We start from the raw sequence: 24,733 nt of genomic DNA, 5'->3' as shown, positions 1-24,733 counted from the left end.
AAAGGGTTAAGGTAGTTCTCAGGGAGATTCAGCATGACACAGAATGTGACAAGCCTGGCCCTTTGAAATATTGGTACAACTCATTTTTGCCAGTTGAGTAGATTGGAGCAATGCAAAATAAAGTGTCTTGCTCAAGGATGCCACAAAAATAATAATAATCCTTTCTGTGATGGGCACCAGGCCAGCAAGTTCAGGGAAGGGGGCAAGTCGATTGCATCGACCCCAGTGCTGAACTGGTACTTATTTTATCGACTCTAAAAGGATGAAAGGCAAAGTCGACCCCGGCGGAATTTGAACTCAGAACGTAAAGACGGACTAAATGTCACTAAGCTTTTTGTCCGGTGCGGTAACGATTCTACCAACTCGCCGTCTTGATTATAATAACATCAACAACAAAATAAACTGATGCGGTACACCAACAGAAGTCGAACACTCCCCAATCCCCACAAAAATAAGAACACAATGCTGCACACACACCTCAGGAACACAGAGGTGCACCAGATAGTGCAGTAGAAAGTTGCATGAAATTACCGAAGAAAAATAATGATAGTATTTCTTTTAATGTAAGCTGAAGGGCAGGAAATAAAATTTTCAAGAAAAATTCCATGATAGACAGAGTAAAGCTTGAATTTCCTGCTTCTTTGTTTTCGCATTTGGTAGATAAAATGTTATTATGATTTAACCCCTAACTAGGTCTGCCCAAACTGGAACAGGATCAATGGCACTTATTGTACGTTTAGGGCTACCTTATGCAACGTGTCACTCTCTTTTCGAAACGATAGGGGTAATTTAAAGATTTGGCAGTTATTTTTAGCAGGTTGAGCGACTACGTAGAGGTCCCTCATGGTTGAAATAGGCAAATATTTATTTGCAAAGCAAGCATTTAGCTCTCCATAGATACGTTACACGAGTAATACTGAAATTGCTTAGCAACTTAATTCATGTCTGAAAGAGATATATGTAAGATGAGAGATATATACGAAAAAAGAATGGAAGAGATAGATGGTGGGAGACAAGAAAAAGAAGCGAGAAGGTAGGAGGGGGAAATGAGGAGGAATGAGAGAAAGTATGAGGTTGATAATTAGACAGATGTAGAGGAAGAAGTGGCATAGGTATAAAATAGAGTAAAATTATGTAAATAGATAGCTTAAAGATTTCAGCAATTTATATGTCGGGGAAGAGAGATGGGGGAGGCATAAGCGTTGTCAGACATAAACAGATAATATAGGGGAGAAAGAGAATGTCGAAAGTGGAGGTTGAGAATGAGGAAGCGATGAAAGCAAAACAGTCTATTTAGACACACGAGTTGTGTGTTCTGTTAACTCCCGAACTTTCACCCCCTCCTCTTGTACGTTCCCTCGCTCCACCACTTCTTTGTCTATCGATCACTCTTAATTTACAATTAATTCCCCGCTCACTTTGTATCTATTTCTTATGCTTACAGTTTAGGTATCGACCTATTTATCTCACCTCCCTCACACTCCTTCCTTTTTTGTTTCCACTTTTGCCCAATTTATATTACTTGTCCGTCGCTTATAATCTTTCCTCTAAACGTTCTCTCTCTCTCTCTCTCTCCATTCTCCTGTTCCCTTTTCTCCTATGATTCTTATCCACTCCTGTTCTTCATTCCCTCTTTCTCACGCGTAGTCTTCGCATTTAACACTCTCTGCTATCTCTCTATCTGCCTGTCTATCTATCTATCTATCACTGCAGTTTGAACCATACACGCACATTCTGATTGCTGCGTCAAAAAGAACAGCAGCAGCAGAATTACGTATAGTAGTAGTAGTAATGATGGTAATTAACAGTGTACAGTCGGTACAACCAGAGTCACTCATCGACTGTACAACATCCTCAAGATATACAACAATGATGGCCACAACACTGCAATCATCTTCTCAAGAAAGCATTGCAACTAGTCAGTGCTTTCTTTAACCAGCAGCTGACCTGACCTGCCAAGACAAGGAAATACTTTACAGACTTCCTATATATATATATACACACACACACACACACAACCTTCTCTTTGTGAATGTATCCTTGCTTATATTAATGTACAATTGCACTAACGAAGAAAGAGGACTGTCTACCGGCGAAGGAGGTTACCCACGACGATCCGAACCAGGATGCAAGCTACTTTGCAAAACCAAACTAAAAGCAACACAATAACTAACCGGATTTCTCCATTACACCTTCCCGATCTACCTGCGACAATCCTGTCACCAGTCAAACCACAATTATCATAGTTATTACTTGTACTACTACTGATAACAACAACAACAACAACAGCAACAGGAAGATTTTAACACGAGTCAAGGAGCCTCCCTTTACACAGGCATATATATCTTTAGCTAGATAAACATAATTAAGCATATTGTGTATATATATATATTTATATATATATATATATATACTTACACACATTTACAAATGAGTTTTATAAATCTGTATATATAGCCCTGTATATATGCTTTTCTCTTTACTTTTAACTCTGGGTTTTTGCTGTTATTCATTTCTTCATATATCTACAAATATACTTCTCTCTCACTCTCACACACACACATATATATATATATATATTGTTCTCCATTCCCTCACCTTACCTTTCAGTCCCTGTAAGTGGTTGTCTGGTCTAGTGGACAAGGCAGACAACAGAGGGACAGTCACTGAAAAGCAAGGACTGTCGTTGTCTTTGACACACCATTGCCCACACACACACACACACACACTGTCACTAAATAAAACCCAACACAAACACACATACTCTACTAATAAGCTATTCCACGATACATCAGAAACAACAAGACCATGACATACTAGCATTTAAATCTAACACACCATACTGACATACATACACACAACAAGCACCGCGACACGTTAATACATATACCACAATAACATACACATAAGACATTAAAACACATATATATACACACACACACACTTTCAGCAACGACAAGAAGCTGAAAAAAAAAAAATGTCGCAAATGTCAACGGCAAATTTAGAAAAAATTCTGCTGAAATTTCTTCAGCATGTCAACGAGTTGGAAATTAAGGACGAGAGGACGTCTATGACTGGATTCGAACAGGAGTTCAGGGTAAGTACCTATATATCTTGGTTTACTTTCTATTTAACACTATTGACATATACACTCGCTGTCTCGCACACCCCTTTCCTTATCTCGCAAAAATTTATGTTTCTCTAAGCACTTTTTTTTTCCTTTACTTTCCGAGATATGTGTATCTATATTAAGGGTTTATGTCACGCGCAATCAGTGAAATATGGCATTAACACACGCCTATATATATATGCATATATATAGGGCAATAATACACGCCTCTCTCTCTCTCGCTCTCTATCTATCTATATATATATATATATATATATATATATATATATATATAATAGACACGCGCGCGCACATATACACACTCTTGTGTGCTTTTGTGGCCCTCATTCAAAAGTTTATAATCTATTACTGTTCATTCACAGCCACACACAGAATGTATATGTATTTAATTTGTCATACAGGTTCTCGCACACGTAGACACCTTTTCGTTTAATTGTTAATTAACATATACAGAAATTGTGTATACATTTACACCATGAACACGCAGTTCTGTAACGTATAGACAGCTAGGTAATTTATGTAAAGTGTACATATATATATATATATACATCCGCTCGTTCATGTGTATTCACCGTTTATTCTAAAATACAATTTTCTATACTTCATTCCTTAAAAAGATATGAATGTCACTTTAAAAATTATTTGGTTTCATTAAAATTCTTTATAGTAATATACGGGCACATTGTCATATCTGTAACATCGTCTCTCTTTTTATTTGTCTATCTGTCTATCTATCTACCTCCAGTACTCACGCATAATCACATTGTTGCACTCCACAAATACTTCCATGGACGCATAGAAACATTTTATCTGTGTGTGTGTATATATATATATATATATATATATATATATATATATATATATTAATATAGCACTGTACAACAGACACACATTCGCTATTTGGATAACACATACATATATGTGAAAAGAAAATGTGTGTACATGCTATACAAAAAGTGTATTCGCGTGTGTAGGTATTTGTGGTTAGTGTGTAGAATGTTTATATGCACCTATAGGAAGTATTCGTTTGGAGTGTAGCAATACGTGCAATCGTGAATGAATGGTGATATCGCTGTATGTAATGAGAAATACAGAAACGAATGTGGCATTGTGTATCCGACCACGCTTATATAATACAACAGCACGTTGTGTACCACGCATCTTACACATACTTCCACATCCGTGGCCATACAAAAAACACAACCACCCTTTTTTTGTCACCCTATCTTTTAAAATAATGCATTTCGCGAAACCTAATCAAGGATGTACGATGCGACATCCTACTTGCATGTAGACACTTTTTGTGTTTCATAGCTGTATTTATAAATAAAATCCTACAACACAATCACGAAAATCGTATTTCCTGAAACAAAACACGGAAAGGGACAATACGACACCTCGTACATTCGTATAACTTTCACATTAGTTCTAATCATATGCGCATACAATCACACCTAAAGATCCTCTCTCTCTCTCTCTCCATTACCCCTCAAACATACACTCACTGCAGTGTACACCCATATTTGTTATATCAACCAAATTCTCCAGCCACTCGAACGGTCACTATTTCTGTTTCCTTTCTTTCTCACCCGTCAAGTCTTCTCTTATTCCCATTGCCACCCCACTTTCACTGACGCTAAATGTCACACGCTCAGCCTATTACAAGTCGGCATTTTACGGCTGATTAGGGGTCAGCTGAGATACCAAGTGTAGTGCGAGTAGTAGTAGGGCTGACGTACATAATATAGTGGTGATTACTGCAAAGGTTTATGAATGCACAGTAGTATTTATAGAATTGTTGGGCTTGTCTGGCGTACGCTGTGTAGCGCATAGCTGTTGAGCTTCAGGTCAGCTCTCTGATCGAATAGACTTATGATCAGAAACATTCCAATTGTGACCATCTCGTCTTTTTTTTTTTTTCTATATGTAGCCAACACGACATTACACTATTATCTAGTGTGTCATTTTTGTTTTCTAAGACGATTGGGTGCGATCTGAAGATTTGGCTGCTACTTCTAGCATGTCAAACGACTACATAGAAACTTCTTTGTTAGTGCAGAGTTATAATAATGGTTTGTAAAATTGCAATATGCAAGGCTGAATTGTTTAATGTAAAACTTGCAATGCCATGCTGAATTGCTATTTAACTACAAGTCAACTCTGAACAAGCAGGTTTTATGCCTAAAGATATTCACGCCGTGACCATCCGCCTGTTTAAAGTCTTGCAGGACTATCTCATCTGACAAGTCTTTCCTTTATTTTAAAATGACAGGAAGTGGGTTAACGAAGAGTTTACTGCTATTTCTTGCAGTTCGAGCGACTGTGTAGACTCTCCTCAGTGGCGTATACTTGTGTTGCACAGCTTGGTTTAAGGTTGATGTGCATGTGCTAACGTGGTGCGTAAGTGTCGAGTTCTCATGTGTAGAGTTAGAGACATCTGTGACATGTATAGAGTTGCAGGGTGACATGTATAGAGTTGCACATACATAAAAACCAAGCTTCGTTTTATGTATGGAAAATACATATGATCTCTATGAACATGTATACACAGCTCTTCGTACGTACATATGCATCACTGACATTTTACGTATATATATGTACCCTCACAAGCCAACGAACATTTAAAACACTCTTTGACATATGCCAAATATCCAAATGCGTAGATATGCATATCGAAATGCATGAACACAAGTTGGGTATCAGACAAAAAGTGTGGATTCTCTCAGGCGCGCACACATACGTAAACACACATATATTATATGGTGTGCTTCCGCATCGTCTCAGCTCACATGACGACGCTGTCTGAGAAAAAGCCGGACCAAAATATTGATTTCTTTTGCTTGCCCTCTCTCCACACTCTCTATGTCCTTGCCAGAATCATAGGTTATTTAATTTCTCCAATTCACACCCCTGTCCATCTTGTATTCTTCTTCCTCTTCGCCATCATCATCGTTCTTATTACAGAACAAAAATATTCGGACATCTCTATTGGCGTGCATCATTATCACGTTTCCTCTCTTCCTCCTTAGGTTTTACTTATTTCATGATAATTTAGATGCATCCTTGTATTGACGCCGTCGTCATTATTATCGCAATATCAATTAAGATTTTCCACCATGTTGTATAATGATTTCTTACATTGGCACACTGCCACACATTTGCGGAGACGAGATCTGCTTGATTGAACTGAACACACATCATCTTGCCTTTCGATCTCGTTGAGAGAGTTGTTTGTATAGCGAAGTCAGCCACGACAGGATTTGAACTCGAAACGTAGAAGAGATAAATATGTTAGTCCGACACTGCCGTTTCTGTTTCTCAAAAATCAACTGCGTATAGATTGTTGTCATTGCAGGCACATGCACTTTTATCTTACATCATATTGTGTTTCACTCACGAACCATCCTCACGTTTTCATTCATCCTCTTTCAATAGCTTCACATATTTTCCTTCTTCTCTCTTCTCCGTTTTTCTCTTGACTCTGCGACAATACTTTCTACCTACTTACTCTTCCTACAAGTTGCATTTTCCACACACATCTTCTTACTCTACAACAGTGAGTCACACTCACCTTATCATTCTATCACATATTACTTTTTCAAGGAAGACACTCATATTTATTCTCTCTTTATTGTCTTTCCTCTCTCTCCTGCTCCTCGTCGCCTTTTTTATCGGTTTCTCTGTTTCACTATTAACCTCACTCTGTTTCTCTTCCTATCAACCTACTGTCAATATTCCCCCATCTTCTTCCTCGCCCTGTAACGATCGTGTGATGAAAATAACCCTCTGCATTCATTCGAAAATAACCCCACAGCCTCTGTTCATCAAACACTATTTAAATGATTAGCTTTCTATTTCTGTCATCACTTCCTGTCTTCCTATCAACAACAGCTATTACAGTTGTTGTTGATAGGAAGACAGCAACAACTATGCATTAACCACAGCAGCATGAGACACAGTATGAACCACAGCATGACTCTTAGTCAGGTGTTTCGCAGCATTGATATACAAAGAAGGCCAGAATCTTTCCAATGCCAGTTCTCTTTAACTGTGAAGAGGTGCGTTTGAATAACTTGGGTAATCTGAGCAACAGCTGAGAGATAAGGAAAATCTTCCACATCCACTACTCGAATATAGGGTCCAATTTATTGAAGACATTCTACTCAGAAGTTTGGCAAACTGGATTGTTACTTCCGCAGATCTCTCCCTCTGTGTGTGTGTGTGTGTGTGTGTGTGTGTGTGTGTAAATATTACTGTCATCTTCAATGTTCTTTCCTTTTTTTTTTCCGCTTTTCCATGCTGGCATGAGTTGAATAAGACTTTTTGAGACAAAGCTTTTATAGTTGGATTCCCTTCCAGAGGCCACCCTTATAGTCACCTTTTGCCACTCACCAATTATAAAACTGGGATGCATTCTCTGTGTGTGTGTGTGTGTGTGTATGTATATATATATATATATATATATATATATGTGTGTGTGTTTTTCAACACTTGTACATACCTTCCACTTTTCCTATTTAAAGCTTTATCAACTTTGAGGTTCACCATTCCAATATATATATATATATATATATATATATATACACACACACACACACATGTAGGTGCAGCTGTGGCTGTGTGGTAAGAGGCTTGCTTCTCAACCACATGGTTCTGGGTTCAGTCCCACTGTGTAGTGCCTTGGGCAAATGTCTTCTACTATAGCCTCGGGCATTATAGCCTCAGGCCAACCAGAGCCTTGTGAGTGGATTTGGTTGGTGGAAACTGAAAGAAGCCTGTCGTGTGTGTATGTATATATATCAATATATATACACACATATATGTACAGATGTGTCTTGTCTTTGTTCCCCCATTATCACTTAACAACCGTTGTTGGTGTGTTTACGTCCCTGTAACTTAGCAGTTTGGCAAAGAGATCGATCGAATAAGTACTTTGGACTTAAAAATAAGTCCTGGGGTCAAATTGTTCAACAAAAACACTTCAACACTCCTGCACACGGCCACGATCAAATAACTAAAACAAATAAAAGTAAAAGAATGTGTGTGTATATATATGTGTGTGTGTGTGTATGTATGTATGTATACAGTTAGTGTGTGTGGTAATTTTAATCTTCCTATCAGCAAAGACCATATAGCAAATAAGAGGAAGGGCTATACTCAATGGCAACAAAAATTGGACAATGACAATATATTAATGAAAACAATTGCAGTGTGGTAGATGTTTGTAAGCCATTTAAGAACACACAAAAACTTTTAGTTTCACATTAACATTTAAATTTAATGATTTATATTCATATGAGAGATGAAGAGGTGAGTTTATTAAAGAGGGAAGTGTGTGTATGAAGAGAGGAAAAAGGCCATCAACTTAAACATCCTCTGTAGAGTTATCTATATGAAACATAAGTACAGTCCATTGTCCATTTAACCCTTTTGATACCAACCTGCCTGAAACTGCCTCTAGTACGAATGTCTTGTTTTCAAAAGTTCTGAATTAAAATCTGCAATTTATGTCCCTAACACTAGCTTAATGATACTAAGTTATTTTACTAGATTCTTTGTTATATTTAAAATTATTTGAAAGAAACACAGCATCTCAACAGATATATGGTAACAAAGGGTTAAGATGTGCTTTCTCTGTCTCTTGTTTAAACTCAAATCCTGGTCAAAACAGCCTACGATCAAAAAATTTCCAACTATGAAAATCCTTTTGTCCTTTCAGACATAGTGTATCTAGGACTATGTTATACAATGTATCTTCTTTTTTTTTTTTTTAAGACAGTATGGCCCTGACACATACTTGAAGGTACTCTCCATCACATCTTTTCTACCATCTTTGCTGTTTATCTCTTCCAACAAGAGTAGCCATGTATCACCTTGATTAAATCTGCTAGACACACTAAACCCAGTGAAGAAGACTATTTCCTTTGAGGGAACCAGTCTATTCTGAGCTGGTAATAAATGCCTCTGTTTTATTTACTAATGCAAGATTACAAGCCTTTGGAACACTTATCAGTTATATTCTTCTGCTTACAGGAAAGGTTGGAAAAATGTTTGAAGTTTTAGTAAAACTGCAGGACTAAACTCTGACTTCATATCTGACGATGCATTAGCCTGGCAAACCATAGTCAGTCATTTGACCTATGGTTTCTTGATGTTGAAACTTAAACTTATCTTACTAGCTCCTGCTATGAGCAGTGACTAAGTGTTTTGCTGGTGAGTGGAGAAAGAGTATTTTATGTGCCCTAGCATATTGATTTGTTGGAAACAGATACCAGGTTCACTGGGAATGTGGTTTGTGGTAAGCTATTATTTCAGCCAACTTTATCTATCACACACTTCACATTATGAAACCAGAGTTGAGGACATATCTTTTTTTACATGATACAACTCAAAGCACTGAATTGTACTCCTGGCATGTAATATATATTAAATGGAGTGATTGAGATTACAGATGTTTTCGTTCATCTCAGTGTCTTAATTGCATAACACTCAATTCCTCAGACAGCTTTAATCTTCCTTGATTGGTTGAAGAGTCATTTAATCAGTATTTTGACTGTTTCATTCTCAGTTTGAAAGAATATCGTTACCTTAATATTTAGGAGTTCATTATGTATTACCTATTTTGTTTAGTCCAAAGTCAATTAACTTTGAAACCCTGATTAAGTAGAACTGTGATCAAAAATGTTCCAGCTTTGACCAAGCATCTTTGAGACCTGGTTTTTTTGGTGGGGGGGGGGGGGGTACCTTTTTTCAAGCAGGGTGTTGGTGGCCCCACAATTCCTTGAGTGTGTGGTTTTGTTTAGCATAGAAATGATGTTTTACACTAATTTCTTTGTGGACTTGAAATATCTTGGTTCAACAGCAAGGAATCTAAGATGACTTGAGCTAGCAAATTGCTGCAGTCATCATCTACTATCATAGTTGTTGGAGAGCAGTTCTTCATACTTGCCAAAAGTTCCACTCTGTGTCTCCAGAGGGACTGGACAGAGATGACTTAATGGCTCAGATTGAGTCTGGGAGTGTCCAGTATTATACCCAAGTATGGTGTGTCTTCAATTCATCATCATAATCATTTAACATTCGCTTTTCCATGCTTGCATGGGTCAGACAGAATTTATTGAGGCAGAATTTCTATGCTACTATGCTTCTTTTGTCATCAACCTTCGCTTATTTCAAGCAAGTTAATATTTTCCCATTGCTGAGCATATTTTTCATGGAAGACTGGAAATGAACAACCTCACTTATATGATGACGATACTCATTTATAAACCATCCCATGACGTCTAGACAATGATACATATCTAATATGGTGCCTTACCTTTATAAAAAAAAGTAGGGTATGATTTGAGAGAGATTTGGTTGCTGTTTCTAGCAATTCAAGCAACTGCATAAGGGAGTCCTCATTAGCTTGAAAGTCTCTTGTCAGTTCTAATACCACATTCCCTTCCTCTCTGTCTCTCCATTATTGGCTTAAAACAGGAATATGTTTTAGTGAGATTTCTTGCCCCATAGTCAAGGTAATGACATCAGGCTCACAGACTAACTCCCTAGTATAATGTTATGATTGAGGGTTCATGAAGGAAGCATATTTTTTTTTTCATATTATAACCTATTTCTAACCTTTTTAGGTGTTTGACACTGTAGAAGACATGTGGCTCAGTCGTTAGAGCATCAGGCTCACAATCATGAGGTAGTGAGTTCGATTCCTGGACCAGGCTGTGTTGTGTTCTTGAGCAAGACACTTTATTTTATGTTGCGCCAGTTAACTCCGCTGTTGAAACGAGTTGTGACATCACTGGTGCCAAGTTGTATCAGCCTTTGCCATTCCCTTGGAGAACATCTGTGGCATGGAGAGAGGAGGCTGGTATGCACGGGCGACTGCTGATCTTCCACAAACATCCTTGCCCAGACTTGTGCCTCAAAGGACAACTTTCTAGGTGCAATTCTATGATCATTTATGACCAAAGGATGTCTTTACCCTTTTCTTTACTGCAGGATTGGACTTCAGATGGAATATATAGGATATGTATATAGTTAATTATTTATATGTATGTATACCTGTATATGTATGTGTCTATATATGTGTATGCATATGTGTGTCTGTGTATATGTGTGCAGGTGTAGCTGTGTGGTAAGAAGCTTGCTCCACAACCATATGATTCCAGGTTCAGTCTCACTGCGTGGCACCTTGGGCAAGTGTCTTCTATAGCCTCGGGCTGACCAAAACCTTGTGAGTGGATTTGGTAGACAGAGACTGAAAGAAGCCCATCGTATATATATATATATATGTGTGTGTGTGTGTGTGTGTGTGTGCGCGTGTTTGTGTGTCTGTTTTCCCCCACCCCCACAATCGCTTGACAACCAGTGTTGGTGTGTTTACGTCCCCGTAAATTAGCGGCTCAGCTAAAAAGACCAATAGAATAAGTACTAGGCTTACAGCAAATAAGTTCTTGGGTCGATTCATTCAACTAAAGGCGGTGCTCCAGCATGGCCACAGTCAAATGACTGAAACCAGTAATAGAATAAAAGAATGTCATTTCATCACCATGCCATGCTGGTATGAGTTGGACAGTTTGACATGGAGCTGGACAGCTGGGAGCTGTCCAGACTCCAATTGTTTGTTGTGGCATGGTTTCTGCGGCTGGATGCTTTTCCTACCACCAACCACTTAACAGAGTGTATGCTGGGTGCTTTTTATGTGGTACTGATACCTGAAAGAGCAAGCTTGTATGTGTGGATTTTACTTAGCTTGACATGTCTTATCAAGTCATTTCCTTGGTGAGGCCCTTTATCCAAAGATCCTTTCTCACCATTTCATCCCATGCCTTCCTGGGTCTACCCCTTCCACAGGTACTCTCCACAATTAGAGCTCAGCATTTCTTTGCACAGCTGTCCTCATCCATATGCATCACACGACCAAACCGGAGCAGTCTTCTCTCTTGCACATGCTGCGCTGGTTCGGTCATGTGATGCGTATGGATGAGGACAGCTGCGCAAAGAAGTGCTGAGCTCTAATTGTGGTGGATACTTGTGGAATAAGTAGAGTTGTTAAAAGGTTGGTTCCTGTTGGTTTAGCTGGAGTGCCCAATGCTCCACAATTGTGTTCATGGTTAAAACATGTAACTTTGTACTTTAATGGCTTTTATTTTATTTAAATGGCTTAGTTAAAGGAAGAATAGCACCACCCATGATTTACCCCTCGAGGGCTCTTTGAGATTGCAGGAAGAAAGGAGGGTGTTATCCTCAGATCAGATCCCCTGAATGCTTGCAACAGAGTAGACACCAAAAAGACAAAAGCCAAGCATTGCACCTGAGAACGGGAACTGGAACGGTCCTTCTGGCGGCCTTCAACACACAACCAAATTTCATTTAGAAGGCTTTGATAACCTGATCTAGCTAACTGCAAACAGAAAACTACTTGTTGCCATATAGAGGATAATCAGATATAATTAATTAATGTATTACCAAATGAAGATGCCAGTATGGTTGTGTGGTTGAGAAGTTTGCTTTCCAAGCTTATTTTCTTGGGGTCAGTGGATTTGATTGATGGAAACTGTAAGAAGCTTGCTATGTATATATGTGTGTGTGGGGGGGGGGGCTCTTATCTAGTCCTTTAGTATTTAAAGTGACCATATCTGACCCAAATTTTCTATTTGTTCTATGTTTGAATTGGTCAGATCCAGCCTCTCACACCTACCCTACAATGTCATCCTAAATATAAACAATTACATCATTTGAATCTTGAAGCTTTGAGATAATGTACGAGTCATTCAAAACATTGTGAATAAGCATCACATTTGACAGAGTAATCCGAAAGCTAAAGGTCTAGACATCACGTGATCACTGGCTCAGGAACAAAATTTGCTTAGGAGGTGCAAACCCAGGCTCAGAAAATTTTACAAAGGGCCATTTCTCACGTAACGTACATGACAGGCTCAAATTAAGAATATCCAAGCTGTAGATTTTTAAGTATTGCATTGATTGATTTTCCACAGTAAATTTTGACTACCCAGGCAAGTATTTTCGTTTTGATCTAAAAAGTGTAATGTACGTCACATCATACAAAACTTTTTTTCACCTGAAAATATTCACTGCTAATTCCTCTGAATTTCTACAGAACAGCATAAAACACCTCGTGATGTTTATTTAAATTTACCTTGAAATTTCAATAAAAATGCTGATGAGTTTACTGGACAACAATGGTCTGTGTGGTCACAATTCTCATTTGCTTAGTGTGATGTGCATGACGAAAAAATAAAAAATGGATGTGATGTTTTCCAGACAGATATTCAATATCTTCCAAATATTGTAGATCTGGAAGCAAACGTTTATATAATGGGTTTTCTGGACGTATTTACAAAACTCAAGTAGTCTACTGAGATCCCTGCTTCATAATTCGTATAAAATAAAACTTGCACATTAGTTACATGGCTACTAATAAATCTACCAATGATGAGGGCTTCTACGCTTATCATATGACTTGCTAGTACCAAGTAGTCACATGACTACTAATAAATCTACCAATGATGGGAGCTTCTACGCTTGTCATATGACTTGCTTGTACTAAGCAGTCACATGACTGCTAATACAGCTGGCAGTTAAGGGAGCTGAGCTACTATAACAGTCACATGATTACTGATACAGCAGTCAAGGAAATTAGCATACTCGCCAGTCACATGATTGCTAACGCAAGCAGCCAATAAAAGGTGCTTTTGTGCAAGTCACTTTAACCTGCTTAATGCAACACCCTATTTCGCTGTCCCATTCATAAGTACTGAGAGGGCATTTTCTTTGTTGCTGATCTCAGCGTAACGTAACGTAAACAGCCCGTCAATTAATAGTAGACGTTTGTTATAAAATGTCTCGAAAGATAAAAGATGACAAGACATAACTTTTCAACTGAAATACAAAAGATAAAATATTTGTGTGTACTACACGCTGTTGCGATAAGTAATCATTTGTTTAGCCTGTTAATGTTGTTTAACCCCAGGACGAAGCTCACGAGCAGACTTACTGTCAAAGGTATTACTTTTACATTGTGTATCTAAGACTACACTAACCAATAAATTATATATATATATATTTATTTACACACGTACATATGCACATGTATATATACAAATGTATAATTATATACACATACATGTGTGTATATTAATGTTTGTATTCATGTATAACTAATTTTTTAATGGTTTTGGTCATTGAACTGCAGGTGTGCTGGGACACCACCTTTAAGGATTTGGTCGGTCACATAGACCCTAGTCCATATTTTAAATGTGCTACTTATTCCATCGGTCCCTCTGGGACAAACAGCTCAGCTGCTGTAGTGATGTAGTCAAACCAACACCGGTTGTCAGGTAGTGACACAAACACACACATGTCAAGCTTCCACACACATTCTGTCTTACCAAATTTACTCTCAAGGCACTGGCTGTCTTGAACCATCTGCTAAAAACTTCAGTAGCTTCTCTGTGCACTGTGCAAAGACTTATAACTCTTGCATGAACGGGGTTCTCTATAATGATTTCAAATGTTGGCACGAGGCCAGCAATTTCGGGGGAGGGGATAAGGTGATTACATCGACCCCAGTGCTCGACTGGTACTTATTTTATCAACCTTGAAAGGATGAAAGGCAAAGTTGACCTCAGTGGAATTTGAACTCGGAATGTAGAGACAAACGAAATGCCACTTAGCATTTTGCCCAGTGCAGTAACAATTCTGCCAGTTCACTACCTTGGGGTTCCCTATAATAGTTAACATTTGCTCAAGGCACCGTGCATGGGTTTGAACTAAAAAGTGGTTACTGAGTGAACCTGTTAACCATACAGCTATACCTTGCCAGTGAAGGGTCACTCAGATTTAAGTCAAGCTTCACATTTAATTTTAAGCTCATTCCTGCAGAGTGCTAATTGGTCCTGCGACCCAAAACTAAAGGGAACTAAATAGCATGACTATAATACGTTTATAGCAACTATATGCCTGATGGTGTTTGATCAGACGCTAAGGACGTATGAGAATTAATTCTGTAACGCAATCATTCTATTGTTCTAGTCCGCACGTGTGTGTGTGTGTGTCTTTGTACCTGTGTTTGTCTTCCACCACCACTTGCCAACCGGTATTGGTTTGTTTACATTCCCATAGTGTAGCAGATCAGCAAAAGAGACTGATAGAATAATTACCAGGCTTAAAAAAGAAGTACTGGGGTTGATCTGTTCAACTAAAAATTCTTCAAGGTGGTGCCCCAGCATGGTCGCAGTCTAATAACTGAAACAAATACAGGAAATCAGTCAATAACATATTCTCCTTCATTGTTCACTTCTTGATTCTCAGTGAGACTCACAATTCTCAGAATCACTTGATTCTCTGAGTCAAAACCCAGTAGAAATCGCTGGATCTTGACTCAAAGAATTCATTGAACCAAATTTTTGGCCCCATATTGTTGAACAAAATGCCTAGAATAACTGAAAAAGGTGATAATCTGAAGGTGTTATACCAAGAGAATACAGTGGGTGCAATAGAACCTCTGAACTAATAGCATTTTTGGTGAAATTAGCAATGTGGCAAGTGAGCTTTGCCATGTTGAAGAAGCGTGCTGTGTTGGTGTTTAGGTTGATTGGAACTCACTCATTGAGGGAAGGTACCACAAAAGCATCCCATCTGCTAGGCTAATTTCCTTGTGGATTGGCACAACTTCCTCATGGGTGAGCTCATTTCAGTCAATCCTCGTTGGACTAAATAAGTCGGCAGGAATGCAAAATGTCTGCAAGGTCGAATTTCCCTTCTGGAAGCATGGGAACCATTTCTCTGCAGTTCTTTCAGTGACATCACAAATATCTTGCATGGCTTCAGCAACTTTGGAACTTTGGTCGGAAAGCAAAAAGAAGCAGATGTTGAAAATGCTCTTTTTTTTTCTTTTTTTTTATACTTTGCACTGAAAAGCGATAAAAATTTATTCAAATTTCAAAAACAAACAAAAGTTGTCGAGGAAAAATACACAAAAATATTTTTTGTGCAAATTCAAATAACTTTGGAAAGAAATGAACAAATTTATCTGAGGACCCAATATAATTTGATTTTGCATCCCCGGAAGAATATAAACTTGACTTCAGTGCTTGACTGGTACCTTTTTGTTATCAACCCCAGAGGAATGAATAGCAAAGCTGACCTCAGAATATGGAGAGGTCATGACTAAATATCGTTAGACATACCAATCTGCTGCATAATCTGTATTGAATTCCCATCAGACCTATTTTATCATCCTCAGTATTACTAGCTTGATAAATCAAAGCTCCCTTAAGTCTTTGCACTTCCTTGTTCACTGATTTAGTAACTAAATCCCTTGCTTTGCTCTGAATGCTGATAGTGACTCAGAAATTCCAACATTTTTAATTAATTATGTTACCAACTATCGTTTCTTTTTTTGCTCTTCCCTCTCTTGGACTTGATTATATCAGTTATACTTTGTCCAGTATCTCCCTCACCCCCACTCTCCCTCCCTCTTTCTCTCTGACACACACCTATATTAGATTACTAATTAAATTTCTTAGACATAATTATTGCACTTAATGTTGAACTAAAAAAATTACATCAAACATAGTCTCACACACACACACACACACACACACACTTTTTCCTGCTTTCTCAGTCTGACTTCAATCGCTCTCTCTCTCGTTCTCTCTCTCTCTCTCTCATTACCCTCTCTTTGTTTCTGTCTTCAGTCACATTCACTCTCTCTCTCTGTCATCCTTCAACCTCTCTCTTTTGGTCTTCAGTCAATCTCTCCCCAAATACTCTCTCTTCATTCTATATCTTTCTCAGCAATTCACCAGGATAAATACCAGAACGAAGGATCTGATGAACTATCGATGCAGCCAAAACTAGAAGTTGAATATAATTCTTGGGTATTCTTTTTGAATGCATTTAGCATCCACATGAATGTAACTTAAGTAACCCTTCCATATATTGAGTAATGTGCAAAGACCTCTTTGATGAAGTTCTCTTAAAATTTAGACTTCCATTTTTCCCTGAGCGTCAAACTAATAATTCTTGTTTGTTGTTCTCTCACCTGTCTTTCATTCTTTGTATTATTTCAAACCGCACACACACACATACATATATATATATAAATATATATATATATATATATATATATATATATATAAATATATATATATATATATATATATATATATATATATATATATATATATATATATATACCCTTTTACTTGTTTCAGTCATTTGACTGTGGCCATGCTGGAGCACCGCTTTTAGTCGAGCAAATCGACCCCAGGACTTATTCTTTGTAAGCCTAGTGCTTACTCTATCGGTCTCTTTTGCCGAACTGTTAAGTTACGCTGACGTAAACGCACCACCATCGGTTGTCAAGCGATGTTGGGGGGACAAACACAGACACACAAATATACAGACACACACACATATATGTATACGACGGGCTTCTTTCAGTTTCCGTCTACCAAATCCACTCACAAGGCTTTGGTCGGCCCGAGGCTATAGTAGAAGACACTTGCCCAAGGTGCCACGCAGTGGGACTGAACCTGGAACCCATGTGGCTGGTAAGCAAGCTACTTACCACACAGCCACTCCTACGCCTATATATATATATATATATATATATATATATATATCTGTATGTTTGTGAGAGATACTTCAGCTCAGTTTCTGTCCACCATATTCACTCATAAGGCATTGGTCAATGCAGGGCTGTAGTAGAAGGGCCAAGATGCTGTGCAGTGGGACCTGAATGTGAAACCACATGATTGCAAAACCAGCTTCTTAACTACATACTCGTGCCTGCTAGCAATTACATTATGGAGGATTTGCGGCATACATGGAAAAAAAAAAAGACAAAATGAAAAAAAAAAAATTGCTTTCAAATATTTCTGAATGAGATATATTGATAAGTTTTCAAACTATTAGTATCTATGTAAAGTTTCAACATCCTCTTTTAGATATTGTTTTATGGCCTTAAGCAAGACAATTATCTCTACTTGTACATAACTTCCTGAATACTATTGTTCTGTACAAGCACAACAATCCAGTTTTATGTAGTTTTCAAGGATGCCAAAATGGACTAACCACATCCTTGTACGTGTCAGTGACTGAGCATTTACATAGTTACTTTATCTGCTAAAAATAGCAGTTAAATCTTCCTTGACCCTACACCAGCTAGATCTGATCCAAATATGCTACCTGTTTTATGTTTAAACCAACCTGGCCCCAAATATTCTGCCCATTGTATATTCAAACCAGCCAGATTTGGCCCAAATACTCTGCCTGTTGTATGTTCAAACTGGTCATATCCTGCCTCTCAAACCTCCCCTATAATGTCATTTTAAAAATAAACAGTCTCATCATTGAAATCTCAAAGATGGGATAATGCATGGTTAATTAAAAACAATTTAAATAAACAAACATTACATTTGGCTGAGTAATCTAAATTGCTAAAGGGTAACACCATAATGATCTTACAAAAAAGATGCATTGGATAATGTAGTCTACATAAAACACTATACCTAGGGGGGAAAAAAAAGATGGGATGGTCATGATTGGAATGCCTTTACTCATAGGTCTGCACAACAATATCCTTAGGAAACATTTTAGGTACTTGATAATTTTTTTTTTCATATTTCAACTTCTCCATCCTGTTACAATTGTCCCATTGAACTTGTGGAATGCACATATATGACCCCCTGCTACCTAAATGTTCTTGTTACACCAATCTTTTCTCCTCTTTGTAGTTTCTCACATCCTAGACTTTGTAACATGTAAATGGATTTGGTTGATGGAAACTAAAAGAAGCCTGTACACACGTGTGTGTGTGTGTGTGTGTGTGTGTGTGTATGCCTGTGTCTCCTTGTTTTGACATTACATGATTGTCGTAAATGAACGTCATTCATTTCCAATATTCTGCTAAAATGTGTCTAACCATAGCAAAATTTTACTTTGCTTGGAAACAGGTAAGGGTTGGCAACAGGAAGGGCACCCAGCTGTAGAAAATCTGCTGCAATAAACTCTGTCCAGCTGACACAAGCATAGAAAAGTAGATTTTAAAACAATGATGATGATGAAATAGTTGTATGCTGTCAACTTAATGTGACAGTCCCCTGAAGGGAATAATACTACTGTTGGTTAGACCTAGGAAGCTGCACCGCTTCCTGTCGGCCTTGACACATTTCCTGTGTCTTTATGTTTAGGAAATGTGTCAAGGCCGACAGGAAGCGGTGCAGCTTCCTAGGTCTAACCAACAGTAGTATTATTCCCTTCAGGGGACTGTCACATTAAGTTGACAGCATACAACTACTTCATTGTATCACTACTGCATAAATCTCTCTGAGAGATTTAGAAATGTATTATTTCTAAAAATGATGATGATGATGGTCACCATGTCTCTTATGAACTCCTTTCACATCTATATTGTCCTTCAATCCCCTAAACTGCAGCAATTCAAACTATGTATAGATATCATCCACATTAACTCAGCCTTGTTAAATGTATAAAACCCCTGAATGGTTATGACAATGGTTGTTGTAGTTATGAAAATTATGAAAAAAAAAAAAAAAAATTATGGGGTTTGGTCATGGCTGGAAGGCCTTTGATTATAAGCCTGCTGTATCAGATCTGACTTAAAGCTAAACAACAACAACAATAATGTACATTGTCTTTTTCTCAAATCAAAAACATATTTTCTGAAATTAGTCTGATATTACATTTGTGTGTGAGTGTTTCCATACAGAACATTGGGGGAGGGAGGGAGAGAGAGAAGGGCAGCTAGTATTAAAGGGGCAAAAGGTGCTACCAAGAAAGGTGAGATGACCGACTTTCCATTGTTTTCAATTGAATGGCAAAAAAAAAAAAAAAAAAAAAAGATACATAGATTGAACAGAGGTCATATTGAAAGACTGAGCTGTTGGAAGTGAACAAGCAGTAACTTGAACAAGAAGGGAAGAAGGAACAAAAGCCAAATAAAATGACACAGAAGGGGAGGATAAGGCTGTAGCAAATTGTGACATCCAGCTTTTCATGATGACAGTCAGTCAGTGAAGGTTAACAGGTTTGTGCAGTAACCCCATAACTTGGAAATATAAAAATATTTCAAATGAACAAAATACCATTTCTTTTGTCCGTTATTTAGCCTCAAATCAACCCTGATCAAGCAATCTTATAATGTAGAGCATTCAGCTGTAACTATCCCATTATACTCTTTACTCTTACTTGTTTCAGTCATTTGACTGCAGCCATGCTGGAGCACCGCCTTTAGTCGAGCAAATCGACCCCAGGACTTATTCTTTGTAAGCCTAGTACTTATCTATCGGTCTCTTTTTGCCGAACCTCTAAGTTACGAGGATGTAAACACACCAGCATCGGTTGTCAAGCGATGTTGGGGGAACAAACACAGACACACACATACATATATATACATATATACGATGGGCTTCTTTCAGTTTCCGTCTACCAAATCCACTCACAAGGCTTTGGTCGGCCCGAGGCTATAGTAGAAGACACTTGCCCAAGGTGCCATGCAGTGGGACTGGACCCAGAACTATGCTGCTGGTAAGCAAGCTACTTACCACACAGCCAGCTAAAGGGTTAATCTTATTTCATGTCACAGTCATACTTTGGGAAAGAATTACTGTTTGCAGAGCTGGATCCAGTTGTTAGTGGGACACAGTTTTTTTCCAAGTTCATTATAGTCTTTGTTGAGTTGAACTCTCTATTCATGGATGCCAGCTGATTCTTTTTTTTTCTTTTTTCTTTATTTACTTTTATTTTATTTTTTTATTCAAAAGTGTAAGTGGCAAAGTTTGTAGGAGTGAGCAATGACTGTTGGAACTCCTATTGAAGTTGTTGTAGCAACGAGATATTTATCTTGTTACCTTTTAATTACATGTAGTCAAATCAGAGCTAAGTACGAACAGGCCTATTTTGAACTTATTCCAGACTTCGGAACTATTTAGATATTTGATTTTTCTGTCATTACCAACAGTAGCACTAAATAAATAGTACTACAATCTGTGTGTATATATATATCTATATATGTGTGTATACACAAGGGGGTACTGAAAAGTTCCTGGCTTTAAGGGTATTGCGAAAGGCCTGGTTGGAAGCCCCCCAACCTTCCAAGTTCTTTTATAGGGTTTAGAAAAACTGAAGGACCACTACAATGAGTGTGTGAATCTGAGAGGGGAATATGTTGGATAAAATTATAAGTAACTGGTCCTCTTCTATTTTCGTTTATTCAAAGCCAGGAAACATTCCCCTCATATATATATGTGTGTGTGTCCGCTCGAAATCAAAAATGAAGCATACACAACCATTAAAATGAACAAAGAGACTTGTGAAAACAATAATCTCAACCTTGACCTACTTTAGACCCAGCCTTGATTTTGAAATTGACCTGTGTGAATTTGAGGTCACCAGCACATGCCTGTAAATAACAGCCCTGTCCCACCTCCGACAGAACACTAACAGAAACTTACTGCAATCAGTTCACTTCAAGGATGACAATGAATGGACCTTGATGAAGCTGCACTGACAATAATGCAAGGTTGCATTTGCAAGAGTGAGTAGTCACTGCAATGGAAACGTGTGTAGGTCATTATAATATGCTTTTATAAAATCATAGAATAAATTTTGTGGATGTACAAGTTTTCATACTCTTTATTATTAATAATACTATATATATATATATATATATATATATATATATATATATATGGTGTAAGGATTTTCGAGCGAGATCGTTGCCAGTGCCCCTGGACTGGCTCTTGTGCGGGTGGCACATAAAAGACACCATTTTGAGCGTGGCCGTTGCCAGTACCACCTGACTGGCCTTCGTGTGGGTGACACGTAAAAGCACCCACTACACTCTCTGAATGGTTGGCGTTAGGAAGGGCATCCAGCTGTAGAAACTCTGCCAAATCAGATTGGAGCCTGGTGTAGCCATCTGGTTTCACCAGTCCTCAGTCAAATCGTCCAACCCATGCTAGCATGGAAAGCGGACGTTAAACGATGAACGACTATATATATATATATATATATGCATATATAAATGCCATTTGTGTTTATATTTTATGTCCACACCATGCCAAGGACCCACCCCAGAGTCAGATCTATGGTTTAAATTGGATTTGGTACCTGCATATGTACAGAATCCTACCAACACTTGTGTTCAGTGTTGTTTACTTCACTGTGAACACTGTATTATTGTACCTTGCCATTTCTGGTATCGCACATGTTAATGTACTGAGATTCTAATGAATCCTTATAGCTCGTGCGTGTGTGTGCATGCATGTGTGTGTTTGTGTATGTATAACATGTGCTTCCACACAGTTTCCTTTTACCAAATTTACCCACAAAGCATTGATTGCCCTGGAGCTATAGTAGAAGGCAATTGTCCAAGTGAGACTGACCCCCAAACCATGTGTTTGAGAAGTGAACTTTTGAACCAAATAACCATGACTGCATCATATATATCATATATATATATATATATATATATATATAGGCGCAGGAGTGGCTGTGTGGTAAGTAGCATGCTTACCAACCACATAGTTCCGGGTTCAGTCCCACTGCGTGGCACCTTGGGCAAGTGTCTTTTACTATAGCCTCGGGCTGACCAAAGCCTTGTGAGTGGATTTGGTAGACGGAAACTGAAAGAAGCCCGTCGTATATATGTATATATATATATGTATGCGTGTATATGTTGTGTATCTGTGTTTGTCCCCACCAACATCGCTTGACAACCGATGCTGGTGTGTTTACGTCCCCGTAACTTAGCGGTTTGGCAAAAAGAGACCGATAGAATAAGTACTAGGCTTACAAAGAATAAGTCCTGGGGTCAATTTGATTCGACTAAAGGCGGTGCTCCAGCATGGCCACAGTCAAATGACTGAAACAAGTAAAAGAATAAAAGAATATATATATATATATATATATATATATATATATATATATATAGTAAGAGGAGGGATATAATATCCAGGCAGATACCAAATTTCTCTGAGTAAAATGCCAAGGCTGGTTCCTTCTGATGGTGTGTTTTTGGTAATCTTCCTTTAACTCTCATCTGATGTTCCTGTTTATTTCTTGGCTACTTAGTGTGTGTGTGTGTGTGTGTGCACGCACGCACGCACACACGCGCACACGCACACACACACACACACACACACACAGAGGGCTATATATATATATATATATATATATATATATATATATATATATTAAACAATTATATTGTCTGCAGTCATCTCTGGTTATAAAACAGTCAAGCCACACTATAGTGCATATTGACAAATACAAATGAAGTACTTTTGATAATGATTTCCTTCTGTTTCTGGCAATACAAGTTATTCATTTTCCATGTAATTCTCTTGAGAAACTCTATTGTAATAATGTGTGAACACTTTAATAAAATCTTAGCTTAATGTGAGTCAGATATAATCTACTGCCATTCCAGTTCATATAAGTATGTTTGTGTGCGCATATCTGTGTGTGTGTATTTATACAGACACACACACATATATTACAAAGATTATTATTATTATTATTATTATTATTATTATTAACCTCAGAATCATTTTAGATTAGTCATGACAGTGATGGGAGTTCCAATGTATGTGTATCAGTAAATATATGTGTACATGTGCATTGCTGTATGTGCCTCAGTGTGTCTCTATGTGTATTTCTTTATGTGTGTGTATGTGCATGTGTGTATATGTGCATGTGTGTGTATGTGTCTGCAATCATCAAATACGTTATCTATGTCAACACCTACAAAATACAGTCTCTGGCCTTTCTTTCCAAGATGCACACTTTCTCTTCTCTTCATTTTCTTATCTTGATATAATTTTGCATATGAGGGTATTCTCAAATGCTTGTTTATAATTTTTGGCAAATAAATATTTCCTTATCTTGTCTTGATTTCTCTTACAGTTTTCTCAGTACAAGGTGTGGCATCTTAGTATCATTTCTCAGCAGGATTTTTACATCCAATATTTGTGTCTCTCACTTTTTTTCTCTTTTCTTGTTTCTGTCTCTTCAAGTTGGCTGACTGGCTGCCATCTTATTGTCTGTCAACCTGTCTCTGTGTCTCTTATTTTCTGTTTACATGACTATTATTGGTTGTCTTTAAGTCTCTTACTGTCTGTCTGTCTGTCTATCTGTTTCTTATTGTTAGTCATTTATTATCTACTTGTCTATCTGCCAGTCTCTTATTGCCTGTCTGTCTCTTATTGCCAGACCTATTTCTCTGTCTGCCTGTCCCCTAATGTCCGTCTATCTGCCAGATAATATTCTGCTCTGCCAGAAAATAGCTCATTCAAAAACCTCTCTCTCTCTCTCTCTCTCTCTCTTTTTCTCTCTCTCTTTCTCTCTCTCTCTTTCTCTCTTTCTCTCTCACACACTATTTCATTCTTTCAGAAGAAAGTTGATCAGAGGAAAGAGTGGAAGTATTCCACATATGCTGACATCAGGTTAAGTGAAGCAAAGATACCCCTTCTGTTTTGCATCTGTATCATCACCACCATCATTATTCATGATTCTGGATTGGTAGAATTGGTACTATGCTGGACAAAATACCCT

The 24,733-nt window shown here is 37.9% G+C and overlaps 1 protein-coding gene across 2 annotated transcripts in view; it reads left to right on the top strand.

The window, feature by feature from the left end:
• Nucleotides 1-2,275: 2,275 nt before the first annotated feature.
• LOC106883248 (tyrosine-protein phosphatase non-receptor type 12-like) overlaps nt 2,276-24,733 on the top strand; it is an 80,214-nt gene continuing 57,756 nt past the window's right edge. Inside the window, exon 1 of one of the 2 annotated variants that reach the window (XM_014934181.3) lies at nt 2,276-3,097. In XM_014934181.3, coding sequence (XP_014789667.1) covers nt 2,978-3,097 — 120 coding nt within the window. In that variant the 5' untranslated portion in view covers nt 2,276-2,977. The remainder of the gene's footprint in view (nt 3,098-24,733) is intronic. The other variant, XR_016243584.1, reaches the window with a different exon arrangement.

Source organism: Octopus bimaculoides, chromosome 11, assembly GCF_046866305.1.
Source record: "Octopus bimaculoides isolate indiv1 chromosome 11, ASM4686630v1, whole genome shotgun sequence".
Lineage (NCBI taxonomy): Eukaryota > Metazoa > Mollusca > Cephalopoda > Octopoda > Octopodidae > Octopus > Octopus bimaculoides.
The sequence above is the reverse complement of the archived record's forward strand: the minus strand, read 5'-3'. Positions and strand labels throughout refer to the sequence as shown.